General features: G+C 41.6%; 1 protein-coding gene across 2 annotated transcripts in view; it reads left to right on the top strand.

Moving 5' to 3' along the window:
- ASCC3 (activating signal cointegrator 1 complex subunit 3) overlaps positions 1–24,229 on the top strand; it is a 1,208,179-nt gene that overhangs the window by 118,787 nt on the left and 1,065,163 nt on the right. For both annotated transcript variants that reach the window (XM_073626995.1, XM_073626996.1), the window contains exons 5-6: positions 12,882–13,002; positions 23,528–23,729. In XM_073626995.1, the coding sequence (XP_073483096.1) occupies positions 12,882–13,002; positions 23,528–23,729 (323 nt within the window). The remainder of the gene's footprint in view (positions 1–12,881; positions 13,003–23,527; positions 23,730–24,229) is intronic.

Raw genomic sequence — 24,229 nt, 5'->3', positions numbered from 1 at the left:
CAAATCTAGAATAGATGCACCCTGTTGATTGCCATGGATGCTTTCTTCTTTGCCCTGATATACATTTCTATACAGGGGGTAGTGGAGGTTTGAGGGTACATGCTGATAAACATGGCATTGCTTTTATGTCAGTGGGTCTGATTCCCGCTAGTTGCCCCAGCAATGGAGGAAACAGCAGCCCTGGCTGCTTCAGCTTAACTAAGTGACACTGGCTGTCTCTTCCTGGTGGGTTGATGTAATTTCCAGGCACTGAAGGCTGTAGTTCTAAGCCTCATTATCTGTTCAGGAGAAAGAGGAAGGGCTTGCTGGTGCCTTCATTGGTGGACCCTCCCAACAGTTGGCTGAGAGGGTGCCACACATGGAAGGGCTGATTCTGCACTACGAATCTAGGCTCTCGTGGCATCAGTGGGGACAGAGGTAAGCAGGGTGTTGCTGTTCCTACTTGTTTTGACCTGTGTTTGTTCCTAGGTTCTTCACCTAGCCTTTAATATGTTATCTAGGACCCTTTTGGTGTTGGGCTTTTCCTCTACTTCCTCTTCTTGGAGGGAGTGTAGGGTTCCTGTCTAATTTCTCTCTCTGCTTAATTCTTTTGAGTCAAGAGAAAGCAAGAAGGACGATCCCTCTATGCTGTGTGCGACTCATTCTAGGTCTAGGAAATTCTAGGTGAGGCTCTGCCAGTGCCTATCACACTCTTTTCAATCATGAACGAGGAGTTTACTTTCAACTTCTAATCTTTCAAGTCTCTCTTGGCGGACATGAGATCCCCTGCTTAACATGTTTTTGTGCACGAATCTCCAACCTCTGTGCTGTCAGCTTCAGGGTATTCACAGAAGGTAGATAATGTGGGGGAATATTAATGACCCCACTCCTTCCCCATTGGACCCATTTACTAAGGCACACCAGCAGAAGGATTTTTCCTTTAGAAGTTCCAGATGTAAGCAATCAAATATCTCTGACTCACTCCCTTGGTTATCTCATTCATAACAGTTTGGCAAAAAGATTTCCTTTGTGGAGGTGTCTATCTCGCATGTGTTGGCCTGGAAAATGTATGAACATACAGTTACTGGGTAAGTCTAGTTCTGGTTTCTTTTTTCACTGCTGCCTCTAGACTGTGATAATAATGCTATCAGTCTCATCCAGCGCACAGAGTTTCTAGCTTGCAGGACAACAAACTAAATGCGAGAAGACTGAGAGTGAATGGCACTGAGGCAGGTTATGTAGTACACTGTGTATATAGTCTTTGTAAATAAACTGCTCATGTGTTTTCGCCAAGAACTGTTTGCTGTGCCTTTTTAAAGTGTTGTAAACGTATCCAGTGAGTCAAACACACCCTACTGCCAAGTTATTCCCTCACAGATGGTGGAGACGGCAAACATCTGTGTAAGCAGCTATAGTGAAGGCCAGCATGGTTACTGAGACAGCTCGTTTTGGCAAATGTTAACCATTTCAGCCCCGGAAGGATTTGCCCCCTTCCTGACCAGAGCACTTTTTGCGATTTGGCACTGCATCGTTTTAACTGACAATTGCGCGATCGTGCATTGCTGTACCCAAACAAAATTGATGTCCTTTTTTCCCCCACAAATAGAGCTTTCTTCTGGTGGTATTTGATCACCTCTGTGGTTTTTAGTTTTTGCACTATAAACAAAGAGTGACAATTTTGAAAAAAGCAATATTTTTTTTTTTTTTTTACTTTTTGCTATAATAAATATTCCCCAAAAATATATAAAAAAAACTTTTTTTTCCCTCAGTTTAGGATGATATGAATTCTTCTACATAGTTTTGGAAAAAAAACCCGCAATAAGCATATATTGATTGGTTTGCGCAAAATTTATAGCGTCTACAAAATAGGGGATAGTTTTATGGCATTTTTATTATTTTTTTTATTAATAATGGCAGCGATCTGCGATTTTTTTATTGTGACTGCGACATTATGGCGGACACATCGGACACTTTTGACACTATTTTGGGACCATTGTCATTTATACAGCGATCAGTGCTATAAAAATGCACTAATTACAGTGTAAATGGCTATGAAGGGGTTAAGCACTAGGGGGCGATGAAGGGGTTAAGTGTGTCCTAGGGTGTGATTCTAACTAGGGGGGGTGGGCTTTAAGACACATGACAGCTATCACTGCTTCCAATGACAGGGAGCAGTGATCTCTGTTATGTCACTAGGAAGAACGGGGAAATGCCTTGTTTACAAAGGTATCTCCCCGTTCTACCTCTCCGTGACACGATTGGGGGCACCCGGCAGACATCGAGTCTGCGGGATTCATGGTCACGGAGAACGTGGCATGCAGCACCTTTTCTTAAAGGGGACCTACCTGTATGCCCTTTTGCCCACCCGTGCCATTCTGCCGACGTATATCGTCGTGCAGCGGTCGGGAAGCGGTTAATTAACAGCAGGCAAATGACGGGTAAAACTGGCAAATGAGCAATTGCAACAGAGCCTTGCAGCCCAACAGCAAGTCCAGTTAAAAGTTAAGCCCTGCTACAGGGAATTGCTGTAACAGCAGGAGCAGAGACACCAGCACCAAACTGAAGCAATAATGTAGCAACTTCTGCACAGACAGCAGGCCGATATGGAAAGTGATTCCAGCATTATACTGTCTTTCCGAGTAACCTTATTACCACAGATGACTGCGGATGATGACCCTGTGTTTTTGACCACTTTTGAAATTACTGTTGAAAGGGAAAATTGACCAAAAGAACAGTGGGCTGACTGGGGGACCCACTATTATCTGCAGTCCAAAAAGGCCTACTATGACCTGGAAGCTACGGAAGCAAGAGATTATGCTGGTCTGAAAGCAGAATAAATGGTTGTAACCCTGGAATTGTCAGTTGGGAAAACCATGCAGATCACAAAGGTATGGCGTGATCCATTTGATGATGAAGTGGCTACAGCCAGAGGCTTTGTCAGGACCCCAAATTGTGGAATGTGGTCATAGCCTTATTTCTGAGTTTGCTCCCTACTGCCAAAAGTGGGTGAGCCAAGGAGATTCAAATACAGTGGACAAACTGGTGGACCTGTTACCTGTTTGGTTCTTGTGTTAGATTGTCCCACCCCTCATGTTTGTCACTGCTTTGGGACATCCCTATGGTTCCGAATAATGGAGCGCTGTGTCTCTCAATGAACGAAAGAGAAAATGGGATTTTTGACTTACTGTAAAATCCATTTCTCTGAGTTCATTAACAGACACAGCATCCACCCCTCTAAGGAGTTTTAATACTTCTGACACTGCTTGTTACTAAACTGAAGGCCTATAGCAGAGAGGGGGTGTATACCACCTAGGACTGCCCATTGGCGTAGCCAAGTCTTTTTTTCTGCCTAGTGTCCTACTCCTGTAGGGGGCGGTATAATTCTATGGTTCTGAATTCTGTCTGTCGATGAACTCAGAGAAATGGATTTTACGGTAAGTCAAAAATCCAATTTTTTTGCTGCAGCTTGCCAGTGTATCATTTCTGCCATCTTGTTCTTCTTTCTGAAATCTGAATATGAAATAGTTGAAATCGATTATCCTAGGTTGTAATACTGAAATGCAAAATTCAATTAATCCAAAGCCTTGTCTATTTTTTTTTTTAAACAGTTATGAAGTGTCCAAGCTGAACCAGTATGACTATGCCCAAATAAACACACAAAAACGTTAAGCAGTATTAACCGCTTCCCGACCGCCTCACGCAGATATACTGCGGCAGAAGGGCACGTATAGGCAGATTAACGTACCTGTACATTGCCCTTTAAGAGGCAGCTTGCGGACGCGTGGCCCGCCGGGAGCTCCATGAGCGTGATCGCATGCCCCCATGGACTCGATGTCCGCGGGGATACCCACGATCGTCTCACGGGGTGAGGAAGAATGGGAAAATGCTAATGTAAACAAGCATTACCCTATTCTGCCTAATGACACTGATGACAGCTCCCTGTAATCGGGAGCGGTGATCAGTGTCGTGTCACACATAGCCCACCCCCCCCAGTTAGAATCACTCCCTAGGACACACTTAACCCCTACAGCGCCACCTAGTGGTTAACCCCTTCATTGCCAGTCACATTTACACAGTAATCAATGCATTTTTAATTGCACTGATCGCTGTATAAAAGTGAATGGCGCCAAAAGTATCCGATCTGTCCGCCATAATGTCCCAGTCATGATAAAAATCACTGATCGCCGTCATTAGTAGTAAAAAAAAAAAAAATTTAATAAAAATGCCATAAAACTATCCCCTATTTTGTAGACGCTATAACTTTTGCGCAAACCAATCAATAAACGCTTATTGCTATTTTTTTTACTAAAATTATGTAGAAGAATACGTATCGGCCTAAACTGAGGAAAAAAAATGTTTTTTTTATATATTTTTTGGGGATATTTATTATAGCAAAAAGTAAAAAAATATTGCTTTTTTATCAAAATTGTCGCTCTTTTTTGTTTATAGCGCAAAAGATAAAAAACGCAGAGGTGATCAAATTCCACCAAAAGAAAGCTCTATTTGTGGGAAAAAAAGACGTCAATTTTGTTTGGGAGCCACATTGCACGACCGCGCAATTGTCAGTTAAAGCGACGCAGTGCCGAATCGCAAAAAGTGCTCTGGTCTTTGGCCAGCCAAATGGTCCGGGGCTTAAGTGGTTAAACCTAAAAGAAAATATTTATTATAGTGCAGGTTTCCAATTCTTAGATGTGATGAAACTAAAATAGTGTGCATTGACTCATAGGATAACACCATTTGCTTCTAGAAGCAGAAGAACATTTCTCAAAAGCTGTAGCTCGGAGCAGTTTTTATAAGCGCAAAAACAATGCTGTATGAAAAGCTATGATAATAGCATTTTTGTGCAGGCTTATAGTAGTGTTTTAGGAGCGTTGGAGTGTTATTAGCATGTTCACAGAACAGGACGTGAAAAAAAAAAACCCAGGAAAAACGTTTCTAGGAGCAGAAAAAAAATGCTCATAGCTTCTAGGAGTTTTAAAAAAAACACTAGTGTGCACGGAGCCTAAAACTTTTATCCCAAAAGGAAAGTTCAGCTTCAATTTGTTACTGTAGCCAAATCTGTTAGTACTTCTTATACTTCCCCCTAGACTGACAAAATTCCCCCCTGTGGTCATTCATCCAGAGTGACATCTCTTTAATACAGGAGGTATGTTACTGGCCAGATCACCAGGAGAAAACAGAAGGAAAAAGCCTAAAAAAAAGAAAACTATAAAAGCCAGTACATCTAATGATTGGTAAGCTGCAATATATTACATTTTTGGTTTTGGGTTTAATAATTCTTTCAGCTTTAATGCTCTCTGCAAAGCGCTTTACTATAGGGTGGCGCTATAAAAAAAAACCCTCACCAATGATAAGTTTAAACTCAAATGTGTACATGAAGGTATTTATCCTATTTTGATAATATACTGTTGGCAATAATAATTTGAATTGGGGTACTAAACCAGTTTGAGCTGACATGGATTAGAAACCTGAAAAAAATAATGCTCTAAAGCTTTTATGTGTTTGATTCATTTAAATATAGATTTGCTTTAATCCCAGACGATCAAAACGTTTGAGATAGGATATAGTTTAACACCAATATGCTGGTATGTAAAGTCTGTTTTCAAGAACTTGATGATATGGCAGTTTCTTTTCTTTTTGAAAACTTTTGTCCAAACATGATCAAAGAAGCAAGCATTATTTCAGCTATCACAGGAGTATTACTCAGCGGCTTGAAAAGTGTGTAAAATGTAAAGTGTGTTTTCCTGTAAATCAGTGAATGCAGCTCTCTCCAGTGAATTCAGAGAAGGTTCAAGCAGGATGTCTTCTTTTGAGCCTGGCCTTTTCCAGCTGTAAAAAGCCGTAATTTCTTCATTATATATGACATTCATATCTTATATATTTTGCTCTTAGAAAGAGATAGAAGCCTGTCTTGGATCTAGAATTTGCAATTCCAATTTTGGTAGTTTATAAAGGATTACTATTGTGAGCCACAGCTTAGATTCTGTATAATATGTACCAGATATCAGCATGTGTCATTGTCTTATATTTTTAAACATTCTAATAAAAGTTTAGATTTTTTAAAGGTATTTATTTTTTATTTTTGCACGTAGCAGCATATTGCCTTCAATTATAATTTGTACAGTTCAAGATGGAAAGTATACAAAACAAAAGTGCATTTTTCCAAACTATAGGCTATAGTGGTGACACCGCAATAAAATACTGGCAAATATGCCATTCCTAGGTCATCTAAGCTTGTCTTGCACCCAGCATGCAACCCTTCATTGGGTTTATTGCACCTCCACTTTTCCTTCTGCCCATAGTGGCATAATTCCTGCCTACGTTATTCTATGTTTACATTTGTTTGTGCATGAATGCATGCAAAATCGCACACCCTGTCGCAACAAACAAAAGCATACAGCTCTTTTGCAGGCGTGGTTGTAGCATTATTTTTAAAAGTGCCCCCACATATCTTGCTAACCTGTGCATGCTGGAGTGTGCTACTATGAATGTTAACAGAGGTGCCATGCATTATGGTGAGGCAGGGTCTTTTTGTGCAGTGTTTTGCAGAATAAATGCACCTTTTATTTTGGTGTGGGCCAGTAGAACTGGATGTGACTATTTTAAAAGATATGTATTTATTACAGGTATTTATATAGCACCGATAATTCACACAGCACTTTCCATATATAATGTACATTCACATCAGTCCCTGCCCTCAAGGAGCTTACAATCTAAGGTCCCTAACGCACATTAATACATACACATACTAGGGTCATTTTAGACAGACTTGATCTATTTGTTTATCGTACATCATGGGACACAGCTTCTTAAGTAATTACTTAATGGGTTATAGGCCACCTTCAGGTGTTGACACTGGTATACCCAATCAAGGAATTTCACTCCCTATACAACCCCTCCTCCTTCCAGGAGCACATCAGTTTTTTCGCCAGTGTTTAAGGTGTTGGTCACGAGTGAAGATGTGCTCTGAGGAGATCCAGGAGGGATCCATGCTGGATTTAAATAGCCTCCATACACCAGATCCATCCAAAGTGCCACTGAGGCCTAAAAGGATGTTACCTGGGGCTTTGTATTCGAAGCATGAGGTTTTGCCTGTAACGCTTCTCTTTGTGGGGCTGGACCCCAGGAACCCAGGGCTTTGGTCTTGCTACATTACATAGCTTTCCTGGTGGGGTGATTTTTACAGGTCCAAGGGAGTGGAACCCCGATTTAAAGGGACCTGGTCCTTGAAGGTTTGCTAAACGCAGCCTGCCGTGATGGGTGAAGGTTGGATTGTCTGTTAATTCAGCAAATCCTGTGGCAGGGATAAGGTAAGGGAAGAAACTTAGGTATTAAAAACACCTATGTATTTCTTCCATTAGGGAAAAAATGTTGTCATGCCTTAATTCTCCACTAGAGGGAGTCTATGCACATACCTTACTCTGTTGCCTTCACTGTAAAGCTCAGTCAGTCTGTGTGTGGTTGCAGCAGCATGATTTTTCAAGGTAAAAGAAATCTGCAAAAATGTTTTCTTTCTCCCCCCTGATGGGACCAGAGGGTTAGGGGGACATCAGCGCTGTACCCCCTTACATTTCCCCCTTACAGGACCTCCGCCCTAAGGGTGGAGGTCCTGCTGGTACCACTAATTGTTTTACTGTGGCTGATTTTACTGTTGTTTGCCTACTGCTGGATGGGTCTCTGCCCCCCCCCCCCCCCCCCTCGTGTTGGGTCTGTGGACCCAAAAATGCAGCGCACAAGTGCAGGAATATTTTAAAACATAAAAAGGGGCGGGATTTTTCTCAGAGGGGGCGGGGCCTAAACACAGTGCTATGAACATCCACGAGGACGCACGGCAGGCTGAAACAGATAAAAGCTACAGCTGTGACAGTCTCTCCTCGGCTGATGAGGAAGAGACAAGCAGCCTGCAACACAGGGACACAAGAGCTGTGGGACACGTATGAGTTGCAAAACTGGCATTCCTGATACAGGAAGGACACCTTTTTTCCCAGCACTAGGCTGAACTTTATAGCGGCTTTAAATGTCATGACTATTTTCAGCGATTTAAGTGCACTTTGTATAGTGCCTCTGTTTTTGTACTTAGGACTATACCTACCAAAAAAGACACCACAAAAACCAAAAAAGTAAAGGTTTCACCCCCAGGTGTTAGGATCTCGAGTCACATTTCCACGCTGTCATCCTCGAGCCATTGGATCAAATTGATGGCGCAGCTGCTTCTCACATCTCAGCCCCTGTATACCTGACTGAAGATATTCTTTCCTCCTCCCTGCAGGGTCTGGAAGGAAGATTAGTGGCTTTAATCGCATCCTCCATTCAAATGGATAGGAAGCGTGCTAGATCCCCCTCCCCCACTTCAGAACCTTGGCAAGAGGAACAGTGGGCTCAGGATGAGGTGTTACCCTCAGTCAATCAGGAGGAAAAACAAACTGATGATTCCTCTGTGGAGGAAACAACGGTAGAGGAACCTTTTTCAGCCTCACAATCTGAGAAATTGCTGATACAAACTCTTACGGAGATGGTTCGTTCCACTTTCATGCTGCCCCTAACGGAGTCTCCTGAAAGCTTGGGTTCCTTAAAACTCTCTCAGCCTTTGCATGCGTTTTCTGCACATGCATTACTAGAACAGCTTATTTTTGCTGAATAGAATCACCCGGATAAGCATTTTCTCCCTCTTAAGAGATGTTCAATTCTCTATCCCCGGAGGAGAAATTCTCCAAAAGATGGAAAATACCAGCAGTTGATGCTGCGATTTCCAATGTGAATAAAGGCCTAACTTGTCCTGTAGACAATGCACAAATGCTTAAAGCGGGGGTCCATCTATCTATCGTTTTTTTTTTTTTGGAGTTAACTCACAAACTTTTCTTCTCATGATTATCTACTCACATGTTCTGTGTAATAAGTCCGCCTGTGTCCGATTTTGTTGTAAAGAATAACTTATAAAATTCATTGAAGGCGGTTTCCATCTTCATTGTGGGCATTTGAAGCCCACAAGCATGTATTTCCTGGATGCGGTGAATGCTGTGCTCCCAGCATTCACCGAGATGTTGTGATGACGCTGTTGCACAATGCATGCTGGGAAGCCTGAGACTAGCTCCCAGGGGACTGTGGGAGGTCTGGGAGAGGCTAGAAACACACCTACTCCCATGGGAGGAAAACCAGGAAGTGCTAAGAAGTTTAGAAAAAAAAAGGTAATTACGGAGATTTAAATTTTTTTACACAATATGTCAGCATCTAGGCAAGGAAGAGAATGCATAGAGATAATGTTCAAAATTTGGGTGGAACCCCGCTTTAAGGATCCAACTGATAAAAAGTTGGAATCCCTGTTAAAATCTTCTTTTTCCATGGCAGGTGCCGCTACTCAGCCTGCAGTCGCTGCAATAGGCATCTGTCAATCCGTAAAGGACCAATTTAAACAGGCCCTTAGAGAGCGTCCTGCACAACAAGCTCAGGATTTGGCTGAACTACCAAAAGCATTATGCTTTGCCATAGATGCCATTAAAGATTCTATTAACCAGGTGTCCCGCCTTACGCTTATGCTTGTGCACATGCGTAAAATCCTGTGGTTAAAGAATTGGTCAGCTGAAGCACCATGTAAAAATATCCTAACTGGGTTCCCTTTTCATGGGGAGCTACTATTTAGAGAAGACTTGGACAAATATATCCAAACAATTTCTAGTGGGAAAAGTACTCTTTTGCCAGTCAAAAGAAAGTATAAACGCCCTTCATTTAAACAGGTTCTTTCCACTGCACCAGGGGCTTCCACCTCTAGGCAGTGGCGATGGCCTCTGCCGTCAGACTCTAGTGGAAGACCTCAGGGTCAAACCCAGGCTCAGAAGAAGTCCTGGGGTCGGAAATCTGCAAAGCAGAATCCTAAAGTCTCTTCATGAAGAGGCAACCCCCCTCACCAAGGTGGGGGGAAGACTTCTGCATTTTTCAAAAGTCTGGACAGAGGAAATTCAGGACAGATGGGTCATCTCCACGGTAATGCTGGCGTACAAGCTGGAATTTCGGGACTTTCCACCGTCCCGCTTCCTGAGGTCAAGCGTTCCCAAAGATCCAGAGAAAAGACAATCTCTGTTTCAGGCACTAGACCGATTAATATCTCAAGGGGTGATCAGACAGATCCCCCCCAAAAGAGCAAGGTCTGGGGTTTTATTCAAATTTTTTCATGGTACCAAAACCAAATGGAGACGTCAGACCAATTCTAGATCTAAGAAATCTAAATCGGTTCCTGAAGATCCGCTCCTTTCGCATGGAGACGATCAGGTCAGTAGTTTCTATCCTTCTAGGAGGAGAACTTCTGGCATCAATTGACATCAGGGATGCATATCTGCATGTCCCTATATTTCCTGCTCATCAAAAGTTTCTGAGGTTCGAGTTAGAACAGCAGCATTTCCAGTTTGTAACCCTGCCCTTCGGGCTAGCCACAGCACCCCGGGTGTTCACCAAAGTGCTGGTCCCACCTCTAGCCAGGTAAAGGGCACAGGGCATAACAGTCGTAGTGTACCTAGACGATCTATTGCTAATAGATCAGTCGGTGGCTCGTTTGGAGCAAAGCGTACGCACTACAACCAATTATCTGGAAAGTTTGGGTTGGATTCTCAACCTAGAGAAATCTTCCTTAATACTGCTAAAAAGGCTGGATCATAGACACAGCCCAGGAAAGGGTGTTCTTGCCTCAGGCAAAGATCAACTCCATAAGAGAGCTGGTGCAGATGGTCAGGTCAAATGGTGATCCCTCCATTCGCCTTTGCATGAGGTTGCTAGGAACCAGGTTGGCTTCATTCTTCACATTCTGAAGAAACATGGGCTTTCCGGGTCAGTTATCTCTACCCTGATTAATGCAAGGAAGCCAGCTCCCATAACTATATATTATAGGGTCTGGAGGGCTTATGTTTCCTGGCGTGAATCCAAGGATTGGCACCCTCGGAGATATATCATAGGCAGAATTCTTTCCTTTCTACAATTAGGGATAGAAATGAAAGTGGCCTTGAGTACTATTAAAGGCCAACTCTCAGCTTTATCGGTCCTATTTCAAAGACCACTTGCTACTCATTCTTTGGTCCGGGGTTTTATACAAGGGATAACGTGGCTTAATCCGCCCGTCAAACCTCCCTTGAACCCTTGGGACTTGAACTTAGTTTTGTCTGTGTTACAAAAACAGCCATTTGAACTGATACAAGATATTCCCTTAGTCCTTTTGACAAGGAAGTTGGTATTTTTGGTTGCTATATCCTCAGCAAGGAGGGTTTCGGAATTGGCTGCTCTTTCTTGTAAAGAGCCATATTTGACTTTTCATGAGGACAGAGTGGTATTACGCCCTTGTCCAGACTTTTTTGCCAAAGGTGGTTTTGGGTTTTCACCTGAACCAAGATATTGTTCTGCCATCATTTTTTCCAAAACCATGTTCCAGGGAAGAAAAGTCACTACATTGTCTTGATGTAGTGAGAGCAGTGAAAATCTATTTAAAGGCAACTGCTCAGATTCGTAAGATGGATGTCTTATTTATTCTGCCAGAGGGTCCTAAGAAAGGACAGGCAGCGTCAAAATCCACTGTCGCCAAGTGGATTTGGCAAGTGATAATTCAAACTTATGATTTAAGGGGTAAGATTCTCCCTTTTCAAGTTAAGGCGCACTCTACTAGGGCGGTTAGTGCTTCTTGGGCAGTGTGTCATCAGGCCTCCATGGCTCAGATCTGTAAGGCCGCAGCTTGGTCTTCAGTGCATACATTCACAAAATTTTATCAGCTGGATGTAAGGAGGTATGAGGATATCGTGTTCTGCAGGCAGCAGTATAGATCCTCATGTCTGGGGGTACCCTCCGGGTTGTGTCTCCCTCCCCTCAAGGCTTTGTGTCCCATGATGTACGATAAAGAAAATAGGATTTTTATAACCGCTTACCTGTAAAATCCTTTTCTTGGAGTACATCATGGGACACAGAGGACCCTCCCCTCTTTTTTGGGATTTAAGTATATTGCTTTGCTACAAAAACTGATGTGCTCCTGGAAGGAGGAGGGGTTATATAGGGAGTGAACTTCCTTGATTGGGTATACCAGTGTCCATCACCTGAAGGTGGCCTATAACCCATAAAGTAATTACTTAAGGCTCTGTGTCCCATGATGTACTCCAAGAAAAGGATTTTACAGGTAAGCTGTTATAAAAATCCTATTTTTTCTTTTCTATATAAGTGCAGGTGTGCACCTGCAGTTTTCCTGCTTAAAGTTTTAAAGGTATTTTTTAAAAATAATAAAATAGATACACTCACCTGCTCTGCACAATGATATTTCACAGAGGGGCCTTGACCACCTCTTCTGGGGTTCCCTACTGGCACTGTCTATTTCCCCTTTTCTGTGTCTGCTTGCTGTGTGGTCAGACATGCGGGGATCAATCCCGAGCCGGGCTGTGTGTGTCCATTGACACACACAGCGTGGCTTGGCCCCGCCTCTCGCTCTCTGCTGACAGGATTTGACTGACAGCAGCAGGAGACTATGGCCCCCACTGTCCTCAGCCAGGCTTGTGACAATGGGGAGAGAGGAGACGAGACCAACAGACGGGTGCTGCCCTGGCTCGATTTAGGTCTTGAGTAAGAATTAGGGGGGGGGGGGGGGGCACAACAAGTGGCAAAACGTTTTTTACCTTAATGCAGGGAATGCAGTAGGATAAAAAAACAAAAAACATTTTACCGTTTAACTGTTTTTTTCTGGTGCCTTGACTTCAGTTTTTGAAAGATTTCCTGAGATTTTTATTAATTCCACCCTTGAGTGTTCTACCTAGGGAAGTATGACAATGTGTGTATGGTAATGTGTTTATCTGATATGTTTTCTTTTATATCTTGTACCACTAGTGTGTGGCCAAACTGCAGTGTTAATGTTAACTGTGGTTTAAAAACATTTGTCTTTTTTGCAGTTATTTGAACTTCTTGGACCTGAAGGATTGGCTGCCATTGTAGTGCTCCTACAACAGAGGCAGAAAATTGTGTCAACATCCCTGAACTGGCAAGCTGATGGCAGGCTGCACTCTTTACAAGGTACAGCACACAGCAAGATTTGATCATTATTATGTTATTTTAAAGGTATACACAAACAAAACCAACTAGTTTGAAATCAAGTGTTATACAAGTCTACAACAGTAATAAAAAGAAAAAAATATTGTGATATTCCGTTTTGATGTGTTTGTTTATTAAACATTTAAAATGTATGTATAGCAAAACCTTTTCTTCTTAGCTTTGGATATAAGAATTTGGGAAGGGTTAGAACCAGTGTTGCCAATCTACCAGACTGAAATCTACTGACGCAACACCCAACATTTACTGGGACAGCCAAGTTTTTACTGGCATTTCCAAAAGTTACAAAATTACAGTTTTAAGTGCAAATTTCAGTATTTAGGCCACAAACAAGTACAATATTCAATTAGCAACATGATTTATGGTAGATATTAAGACAAAAAAGATATTTCTTCTTTTATTTTTGATATAGTAAGTAGCTCAGGTACAGGCATCAGGAGGGCTAGAAATTAGAATGGGCAGGCACACACACACACATGAAACTGGCTCTCGCAGTGACACTGGCAGCAGTGGGCAGCAGTACAGATGATGATGACATTACACCTACACAACACGTTACCTCCTGAATCACAGTGACAGTCTCTCTCCATGCCAGGTGGTCCTGTCTGTCTACTCCAGTTCAAACAGCACTGACAGTCCCGCTCCTGTCTTGCCTTGCTCCCGTCTTGCAGACCTGCACATGAGGCTCCGGCTGCTCCACTCGGCTCCCTTGCACTATGGCATCACATGGAGCACTCAGGCACTGCCTCCGCTAAACCAGCCTCCCACTGGCGCTGCCTGAACACACTGTAACAGGCACTCGGATGGTCTCGGCAGGCTCCTGACTGGAACTGTACATGCGCAGTTCCGAGCTGAGTGTCACAGTCATATTTTTAACTGGCAACCTTTTCCTGTCACTTGCATTTACTGGCAGGTGAAAAGTGCCGTTTTTTACTGTCTGCCAGTAAAAATACTAACGGTTGGCAACACTGGTTAGAAACCCTATCAGATTTTTTTTCTTTATTCAGGTCTCTGTTAGAGATGTTTTCCCTAACTTCTTGTTTGTGTACAATGTTTTACCAGACAGAAATTGAGGCAAAAAGGAGGCAACAAACAAAAATCTGACAGGGGTTCTAGCCGTACCTCTACTTATTTTCAGTTCTGACTATGCTGCTGTTGAAGAGTTTCCTCCACTTCCATTTACTGTCTTGAAAAAAGGTTGTCCCTGGAATGGGAAGTGAGGTGAAATCTCTGTAACTGAGATCCAGGCAGCAGTAAAATCCTATCAGGAGTTTCAGTCCTTTCCCACATTATCAAGAACGTAAACAAATATGGTAATACATACACTAAGAATTTATAGGCAGGCTGGCTATGGGAAGATGGTTTAAACAAAACCAAAAAGAACACCACTAATCTTTTTACAAAGCAGAGAAGAGCCTTCTTAAAACAGAAGGTTATCTGCATGTTTCATTTTTATTACTAAGTCAAGAAATAAGAGGCTTATTTCTCACAAAAAAATTGTGAAAAAAAATATTGATTGAAGAACTAAAACACTCTGGAGACTCCCCACTGGATGTTAACACAAAAATCCCTGGAGACTGGCCTTTGAGTAGTTAACTTACGTACCCTGGAGACTGGTCTTGTAAAAGCAGTAAACTTAATCCAAGTAATGCACTAAAAGCAAAATACCACAAATAAAAGCGCTTTGCAATGCATAGGAATAATCTAGATCAGAGCATCATGTAATTGTTCTTATGATTAACGCAGCTTATTATTGTAGCCTCTTTCGTCCGAAGCCACCGCCATCCTTGTGGTCTACTCTTGCTCCCTTCTCCACCTTAACTTCCGCCTTTCTTGTACATTGGTTTAGAAATCTTGCACATGCTCAATAAGATTAAACCAAGCTTCAGTTTCGTTTAGCAGTTTTTATGGAGCTTTAATCCCGCCTTAGCAATCTGATGCTGTATGTCAGTTTGTGAACCTCCCTTGTGACGTACCTAGTCACATGGGTTTTTCTCGCGGGATTGCAATACTGTGGAGTAATGCTAAGAGATACACGGCACATAGCTGTATAGACTGACGGCACACTTGCTGTTAGTCGGAGTTACAATGCACAAGCGCAAGTGACAGAATTGATAGGAGAGGGAGATATCTCCTAAACAACGCACTTTGAAATTTTATTAAAGGCAGCTACCACTAAATCATAATATACTGCTTTACATGGTACTGAATTGTTAAGCGGAGTTTACTACTACTTTAACACACTAACCCTGGAGACTGGTCACTGGGGGTTTAGGGTCTAACTCGTGATTATGCACATAGTGTGGAGGTTTGTCAGTCATGAGTTAAAGCGTTATTAAAGGCAATTTTTTTAATATTAACATAATAGAAATGAGATACTTATCTGCTCTGTGCAAGGGTATTGCACAGAGTGGCCCCAAACCTCCTCTTCTGGAGCCCCCCCCCCCGGTACTCTGGGCTCCTCCTCTTCTGTGTCTCCCCCGTAGAAAGCGCTTGCTATGGGGGTACACCTGAGGGCTCGTTCACGAGCCAGGCTTTGTGAGCTCATAGACACACACAGCATGGTTCTGCCCCGCCTCCCACTTCCTCCTCATAGGATTTGATTGGCAGCAGCAAGAGGCAATGGCTACCCCTGCTGCCTCTGTGCCTGTGAGGAGAGAGAGAAACCAGCAATGCTGCTCTAGGGCATAGCACTCGATCGAAAGACAAGCTAGGTAAGTATTTATGAGGGGAGCTAGGGGGAGCTGATACTGGAAGATTTATTTACCTTAATGCATAGACTATATTACAGTGGAATTCCAGTCATAAATTAAAATGAGCTTTTTCTTAGGATATGTAACAATTTAAACATTTATATTATCCATTATCCTAATTGCTGATTGTGTAGATTAGAAACAGCAGTTGAAGGCCGGCCTTACACAGTTCGAATCTCGGCCGGTTCAGCAGGAACTAGCCCAGATTCGAACCGTTAATAGGCAGGCTGAATGTACCAAGTTGGTCAATCAATCAACTTGGGTACAACAAGCCTGCCAGATTCTCTATAGCAACCGCTAGTGATAATCACTGTTTTCTCCCGGCGGGGACGGCTTCTCCTACACTCCCGCCTGGAGCAGACAATTGCTCAGCAGGGGGGATTCCCCTGTCAGCACTGTCTGGGGAATTTGTGCAAATTTCTTTAATGCATCCCGTAGTTGCAGGAAAGAAATGTGCATGGTTTATTGTAGAGGTCGACCGATATATCGGCCGGCCGATATAACGGCCGATATTTGGCTTTTTTTACTTAATCGGCATCAGCCGATTGTGCTGATAAAAAAAGCCGATTATACCTTCAGCGGGACTTGCAAATGACTTCTGTAATAGAAGTCAATGCAAGTTTTCTGAAGTTATCTTCTCTCCTACTCTGGGCAGCCTGCCAAATCTGATAAGAAGATACATTTGTATCTCTTTCAGGTTCTTTTATCAATAGACTGAACTCCGTGTAGGAATTCTCAGTTTAACCATTTAAAGACTAAATCTTTTCTGACACTTGTTGCTTACAATCCTGTATTTTCTGCTAGAAAATCACTTAGAACCCCCAAACATTATATATATTTTTTCTAGCAGAGACCCTAGGTAATAAAATAGCGGTTGTTGCAATATTTTATGTCACACGGTATTTGCGCAGCGGTCTTTCAAACGCAATTTTTTTGAAAAAATGCACTAATGAAATAAAAAAAAAAAGCAGTAAAGTTAGCCCATTTTTTTTCGTCCAAAAGTTTTGATTACCTGTTTTTGTGTATTTAATATTTAAGATAGTTATTTTTTTTTTAATCTAAATTATACATACAAGTGAACTGATTGGAGGTTTGTTTTGTTTAATAAATGTTTAAATATAAAAAATTTTCTGTATCACTTATTACTTAAGGCTGCTTTCACACTGGAGCGGGCATGCGTTGACGGTAAAACGGGGCGCTTATAACCCAGCTAGCGGCCGAAGAAGGGGTTAAATGCGCCCCTGAAGCGCTGCTGCCGAAACGCTTTGCAGGCGCTTCGGCAGCGGTGCGCATTCATTTCAATGGGCAGGAGTGGTGGAGGAGCGGTATACACCGCTCCAAAGATGCCGCTTGCAGGACTTTTTTTTAACATCCTGCCAGCGCATCGCCTCAGTGTGACAGCACTCAAGCTTTCATATAGACTGCAGGGGAGCCGTTTTACAGGCGCTATTTTTAGCCCAAAAGCGCCTGAAAAACACCCCAGTGTGAAAGGGGTCTAACTGTTAGATTTTATGCGATGAAGGGAAAAAAAAAAAAGAAATCGGCCCAATATATCGGCCCAAAAAAAATCGGCATCATATATCGGCCATCGGCCACTGCGATTTCTAAATATCGGCTTTGGCATCGGCCAGAGAAAAACCCATATCGGTCGACCTCTAGTTTATTGCCTACCTAAGGCCGGCCATAGACAGCAAATTTCTTTCCTGCTACCACATAGAGCCATTGTATACTCCCGGCAGGGGAGCACAGCGATTATTGCTAGCGGCTATAACAGCCGCTAAAATAATCACATGTAAATACGGCAGGCTGGCTGCACCCAAGTCTTGGCTGGTTCCTGCTGAACCGTCTGAGATTTGAACCGTCTATGGCCGGCTTTAGTTAAGCAATCAGCAATTTGCTAATCTTTACTGAGAGTGGTGTGGCTGCACACACTCACTTCCTTAAATCGTTTTAGCATAGCCCTGCCCCGTTCTACCCAGCCCTGTCTCCATCCCACCGACCTTCGGCACCATCGATAGCAATGTTGAGCACCTTTTTCTATCCTCCTAGCCTCACCTTTGGCGCTAGGGAAGTTACTTCTGGAAATGAGGATTCTAGGAGGCAGTGGACACGCCCAACAGTCGCCCTGCACAACTAAAGCCTAGAGCTTTTGTGGTCACGTAGCAGGAGGACTTTTTAAGAAAAAAAGAAAAAAAAAAATATCATATTTTTATAATTCTTATAAAGATGTAATATTATTGTGAAATTTGATTATAGGGAGGTGGAAAAAAAACACTTTCATTCCATTTTAAGGTAAAAAAAACCTTAACATGGTATTAAACCCAAAAGCAAACATTATATTACAGTTTAACATTTCTTAGATGTGGTGGCTGGCTATGTAAACAAGGCAGATCTCTGTTCTGACAGGGGGGAAGGGATGGATTCTGTGTTCCTGCAAAGCAGGGAACCAGAATTCATCTCTTCCCCTAGTAAAAGCAGCACACATAGTAAACACAAACACTGGCTAGGCACACCCCCCTTGATCGCCCTAGATGTTTAACCCCTTCCCAGCCAGTTTCAGTACAGTGACAGTGCCTATTTTTGGCACTGATCACTTTGTTAGTGTCACTGGTTCCCACAAAGTGTCAGAAGTGTCCGATTGTCCGCTGCAATATCGCATGCCCTCTATAAGTCGCTGATCACCACCATTACTAAAAAAAAAAAAAAAAATCCATAAATATACCTCATAGTTTGTGGATGCTATAATGTTCACTTAAGCTAATCAATATACTGTACACTTATTGGGATTTTTTAACCAAAAATATGTAATAGAATACATATTGGCCTAAGTTTATGAAGAAAGTTGATTGGGTATGTTTTATAGCAGAAAGTAAAAAATAAAGTAGTTTTCTTCAAAATTGTCTTTTTTTATTTATAGCACAAAAAATACAAAAACACAGAGGTGATCAAATACCACCAAAAGAGCTCTATTTGTGGGTAAAAAATGACATACATTTTAAATGGGTACAGTATTGCATGACCGCTCAACCATCCGTTAAAGTAACGCAGTGCCGTTTTGCAAAAAAAATGGCCTGGTCATGAAGGGGGGTAAATCTTCTGGAGTCAAGTGGTTAATACCTCTTTAAGCCTTTAGAACTACTTTAATGCACATACTATGGGGGCTGATCACCGAAGGGATAATGCTTATACATTGGAGAATTGTCACCAGTGGTGGGGGATATTCAGATATTTTGGAGACAAGGTGCTGAGATGTTTTAGCGCATACTCTCATCCCTAAAGGGTTGATCTCATACACTTTCTTTTTTTTTTTCTTTTTTTTTGCAAAAACTGACGAGTGAGCATCATACTGGTGACATAGATATTTAGAAGTGTATACAGGTGATTAACCAGTGTGTATGACGGAGGTGGGACATCACTACTGAAGTATGCTTTATTCCGCTAAATTTTGGATTGGAAGTAGAATCTGACCTTGAGTGACCAAAAGTGACAATCTGGCTTTATTACTAAAGGTTGAGGGATTTACAGTAAAATTGTTAGCTGCTCTATTTTGCTTTTCATTCACTTTTTTTTTCAACTAGACCCAGAATGTTTTGGTGGCGGTCACAATAATAATCCTTTTAGTGATAATCTACCTTGGTTTTACAGTTATGTCTATATTCAATTATTTTTTTATGTATTTATTTGTGGTCAAATGAGCAATGCAATGTGTTCTCTGTGCCTGGGCATGCCTACTTTATGTAATCGCTCTATTTCAATGGATGAAGGCTGCTTTGCATTTGCATTAGAGCCTGCTTCTGCCAGCCAGTGTCAACAATCAATCTGCAGCTATCAGTGCTACAGTATATCATGTCCTCTTGATTTCCCATTAGAATGCCTTTCTACCCAATGCCGTCACTTATGCTTTGTCTTAATAAAGCTGCCTTCTTTCAGTTTTACCCTTCAGGTAGAGATTCAGTACCTCCTTTGCACTAATTTGGTCATACATCCTCTCCTCTCTACTGCCATTTTTCTGGTTCACCTTTTCTCAGCATTTCAATTTCTCTTGTTTTACATTGTGCTTTTGCTCTCTTGTTGCTGTCATGCTTCTTCACATTCTGAAATGCGTGTGTGTGTGTAATAAAATTGTTCTTTCAATGCACTTTTTCTGAGTATATTTTAGAAAGTCAACTAGGTTCAGTGTAAGATTTCTTTTGAGAATGGTAATTGTAAAATTTAATTGATGCTAAAGCCAGACTAAAACCTGTACAATGAATGTATTCTGATGCAATGTCTTTGACTCTGTTTTATTAACTCTTGCTTCCCCAACAACAACATTTTATATTTCTGTTCATTGTGTTATTCTTGGCACTATTTCTAGTAAGCAACTTCTGTGTGTGTGATTCCTTCATCTCTTTGAATACACACCCCCTGATGGTGCACCTTCTAGTTTCTCTGCCTTTCTTACAGCACAGCGCCTAATCAAAGGTCATTCATTTTGACTGTTTGAAGTTTCAGTATTTGCCTTCTGTAAGATGTTTCTGCAGAACATCTGACTTCATTGTAACCTTGAATCACATGTTTATAAAACTGGTCCAGGAACTTGGAACAGCTAGTTGAAAATAAGATTTTAAACCTTAGTAATTTTCTACATTTTACATGAATGGCTTCTAAAATTTTCATTGAAGGCGTAATGGTAAAGACAATCTTTTTTAGCCACTTGTTGACTGCCCTATGGCAGATTTACTGATGCAGGGTGGCCATTCTGCGCAGAATCATGTATATAATGTAAACGTGATTCTGCACTTCTGCATAGGGGGTGCGCACCGCTGGAGTGCCGCTTCAGCTGTGATTAATCACAGCAGTAGCCGATCAGTGGGTGCCGGCCAATGGATGACAACTGGCACCCGCTGATTGTCGAGGAGAGACACAGGACGGTGCTCTGCATATGTAAACAATGCTGTGCTCCATCCTGTCAGCAGGGATGTGGTGGATGTTTTCCCCTGCAAAGGGGATAAAATCCAGCACAACTTAGTAAAAACACCACACTGTGTAGACACACATTTACTCCTGTAACCACTTCAGCCCCAGAAGGATTTGCCCCTTAATGACCAGGCCATTTTTTGCGATACCGCACTGCGTCACTTTCACTGACAATTGCGCGGTCCTGCGACGCTGTACCCAGACAAAATTGACGTCCTTTTTACCCACAAATAGAGCTTTCATTTGGTGGTATTTGATTACCTCTGCGGTTCTTATTTGTTGCACTATAAACAAAAAAAAACAATTTAAAAAAAAAAAATGTACTTTTTGCTATAATACATATCCCCCCCAAAAATATAAAAAATCGAATTTATTCATCAGTTTAGGTCGATATATATATTCTTCTACATATTTTTGGTAAAAAAAAAATATATTATTGTTTTTACTGGTAATGGTGGCGATCTGCGATTTTTAGTGGGACTGCGACATTGCGGCGGATAAATCTGACCCCAAATTACACTTTTTGGGGACCGGTAACATTATTACATTGATCAGTGCTATAAAAATAAACTGACTAATGCAAAAAGGACACTGGCAGGGAAGGGGTTAACACTAGGGGGCGATCAAGGGGTTAACTGTGTTCCCCGGGTGTGTTCTAACTGTTGGGGGATGGGCTTATAGGCGCATGACATGGATCACTATTCCCGATCACTATGAACAGTAGATCTGTCTTGTCATCTGGCAGAACGGGGAATCCCCTTGTTTACATAGGCAGTTCCTGATTCTGCCTCTCCTCGATTACAGGTCACCGGCGGATATTGAGTCTGCGGGCATGCTCACGCGATGCTATCCTCATTGCACGGACTGACGTATAGGTGCGTCTATTTGTGCATGAGAGCCAACCTGCTGTAGTATATCTCTGTGAGCTGGTCGTCAAGTGGTTAATCGCCCTAAATGTTTAACCCCTTCCCAGCCAGTGTCATTAGTACAGTGACATTGCATATTTTTGGCACTAATCACTGTATTAATGTCACTGGTTTCCACAAAGTGTCAGTGTAAACTGTCCACAGCAATATCGCAGTCCCGCTATAAGTCGCTGATCGCCACCATTACTAGTATTTACAAAAAAAAAAATACATTCCAGTATATATACTATAACTTTTGCGCAAACCAATCAATATATGCTTCCTGGGATTTTTTTTTTACCAAAACTATGTAGCAGAATACATATTGGCCTAAATTTATGAAGAAATCTGATCCAATAAAAAAAAAAAATGTAAAAATATGTTTTATACTAGAAAGTAAAAAATATAGTTTTTTTTTTTCCGAAATTGTCTGTCTTTTTTTTGTTTATAGCGCAAAAAGTAAAAAAACCCAGTGGTGATCAAATACCACCAAAAGAAAAGAGGACATCAATTTTATTTATGTACAGTGTTGCATGACTGCACTATTGTCAGTTAAAGTAACACAGTGCTGTATAGCAAAAAATGGCCTGGTCATGAAGGGGAGTAAATCTTTCAGAGGCCAAGTAGTTAACAAACACCCGTTTTACAGTGTTATATCTTTACTGAGAAAATCGCAAAGTATGAGTTCATCTTTAGGATAAGTTCACAGTAGCCCTTTCAGTCATACCCAGTGTTTTACTGTGCAGCGTACTTTTTTTATTTTTTATTTTTATTTGAAGTGTCATGTACTTCGCCAAACACAACAATTGTTTTCTCTGTGCCCTATCAGTGATCTGCCTTTATCCGGCACAAAAAAACTTAGGTCACCATCCTTGGGCCTAAAGAGTAGATGGCCTAGTCACTCTTTAAAAATAAAAATAATTTCAACCAGATTTATGCGTTTCTCCCCCCCCCCTCCTTCAACAAGCTGCTGTCTCGTCTAAAATTGATTTTAGGTTTGTGTATACTTTAATTTGAGTTTGAATATTTTAGTCATTGACCTTGTCCAGTAACCTAACGCTATGTAAACTTTTATGTGCTATTTGCAAAAGTTTTGTAAATAGTTTTCTGACAGAAAAAAAATGTGCTTATTATAATTGCTGATTAAATAAATGTTGAATTGGAAGATCTATTCCATTAGCCAATTTAACAAATAGAGGTATTTAATTCTTCATTAATTAATGCTTCTGAAATATAGTTTTTTTGTTAATTGTGTGCAGGCAAAATAAAAACTTTACTAAACAGTATTTTATATATTATACCCACATACCACAATATAGTTGAGACCAAACACTTTTGATGTCCTGTCCACATACATCTAACTGTAGTGCACAATTTCTAAGATTTAAATCTTGGCTCTTGTGTTTCACTGGTCCTTCCTGCATTTTTAATAGCTGAGTAGAGATGCGCTTGGTCGTGTTCCGGATCTTAGTCCCAACCCACCTGCTCGATCCCGCCAGGACGCTAACACTGCACATGGCTAATTACAGGCAATGAGACATTTCCCGATCTGTGCAGCTGCGGACTGGGAAATGTCTCACTACCTGTTTTTAGCCATGTGCAGTGTCGGCTTCCTAGCGGGATCGGGGCAGATGAGATCCCGAACGCACCCGAGCCCATTCCTATAGCTGAGCAGCTCTAAACTGGGGTAAAAGCAAACATGCTTGTATATGCTATGTAATGAAGTGGAGGGGTTGACACTGACGGGAAACAGGGTCCTGGTCTTTGTATAAACAGCTATCCTATTGCAGGAAGGTAATTGCAAAAATGTGTTGCCCTTTGTGATTTACCCAAAGCATTGTCTAAGCTGTGCGTACAAATTACATGTTTTAGATCCCCGCACAGCTGGAGAAATCGGAAGACCAAACTTTGGCTGTCAAGTTACAGTCCAGTCTGAGCAAGAAAAGCAGCTCATGAAACAGTATCGGCGAGAAGAAAAACGCAATGCCAAACGTGAGAAACGTGTAGGAGAAGATGGAGAGATTGCTGGGGAAGGGCTAATAGGCTTTGATCCCAAGGAACTGCGAATGCAGAGGTAATAAATGCCAAACACTGAAAAATGCTTCAGCTGTAATTGCTACTTTAATGTGTCCTAATCATTTATTTTCTTTAAGTTCGACTTTTGGAGATTACACAAATTAAATTTCAGGTCACGTCTTAACCAAAGTATAGAATTTTTTTTCTCTATGAAAACCTAATTTTCTAGGATAAGGAAGCAGTGATCTGCTTAATTAGAATCTGCTTGGTCGCTTCCACATGATTTAGAAATGCAGATTAAGGAGGTAAGCTATCTTCCTTAGGTGCTCTGTACACACCACTAGTTTAAGATTTATGAAGTCTGTACTAAATGCATTGAAACTATCTGTTTTTCCTCTTGAGATTAATGGGTGCTATTTTCTATGTTGTCATCTTGAAATATAGGGAAAAAAAGAAAGCAAATAAGGTGTTGCATTGCTGCAGTGGAGTATAAAAAAGAACCTTTAGCCTTGTTGGCTTTTTAAATATTGAGCCCATAAAATGTGTGATCTCTACATT

Source organism: Aquarana catesbeiana, linkage group LG04, assembly GCF_042186555.1.
Source record: "Aquarana catesbeiana isolate 2022-GZ linkage group LG04, ASM4218655v1, whole genome shotgun sequence".
Classification (NCBI taxonomy): Eukaryota; Metazoa; Chordata; class Amphibia; order Anura; family Ranidae; genus Aquarana; species Aquarana catesbeiana.
Note: the sequence above shows the minus strand (reverse complement) of the source record. Positions and strands in the feature narration are given on the sequence as shown.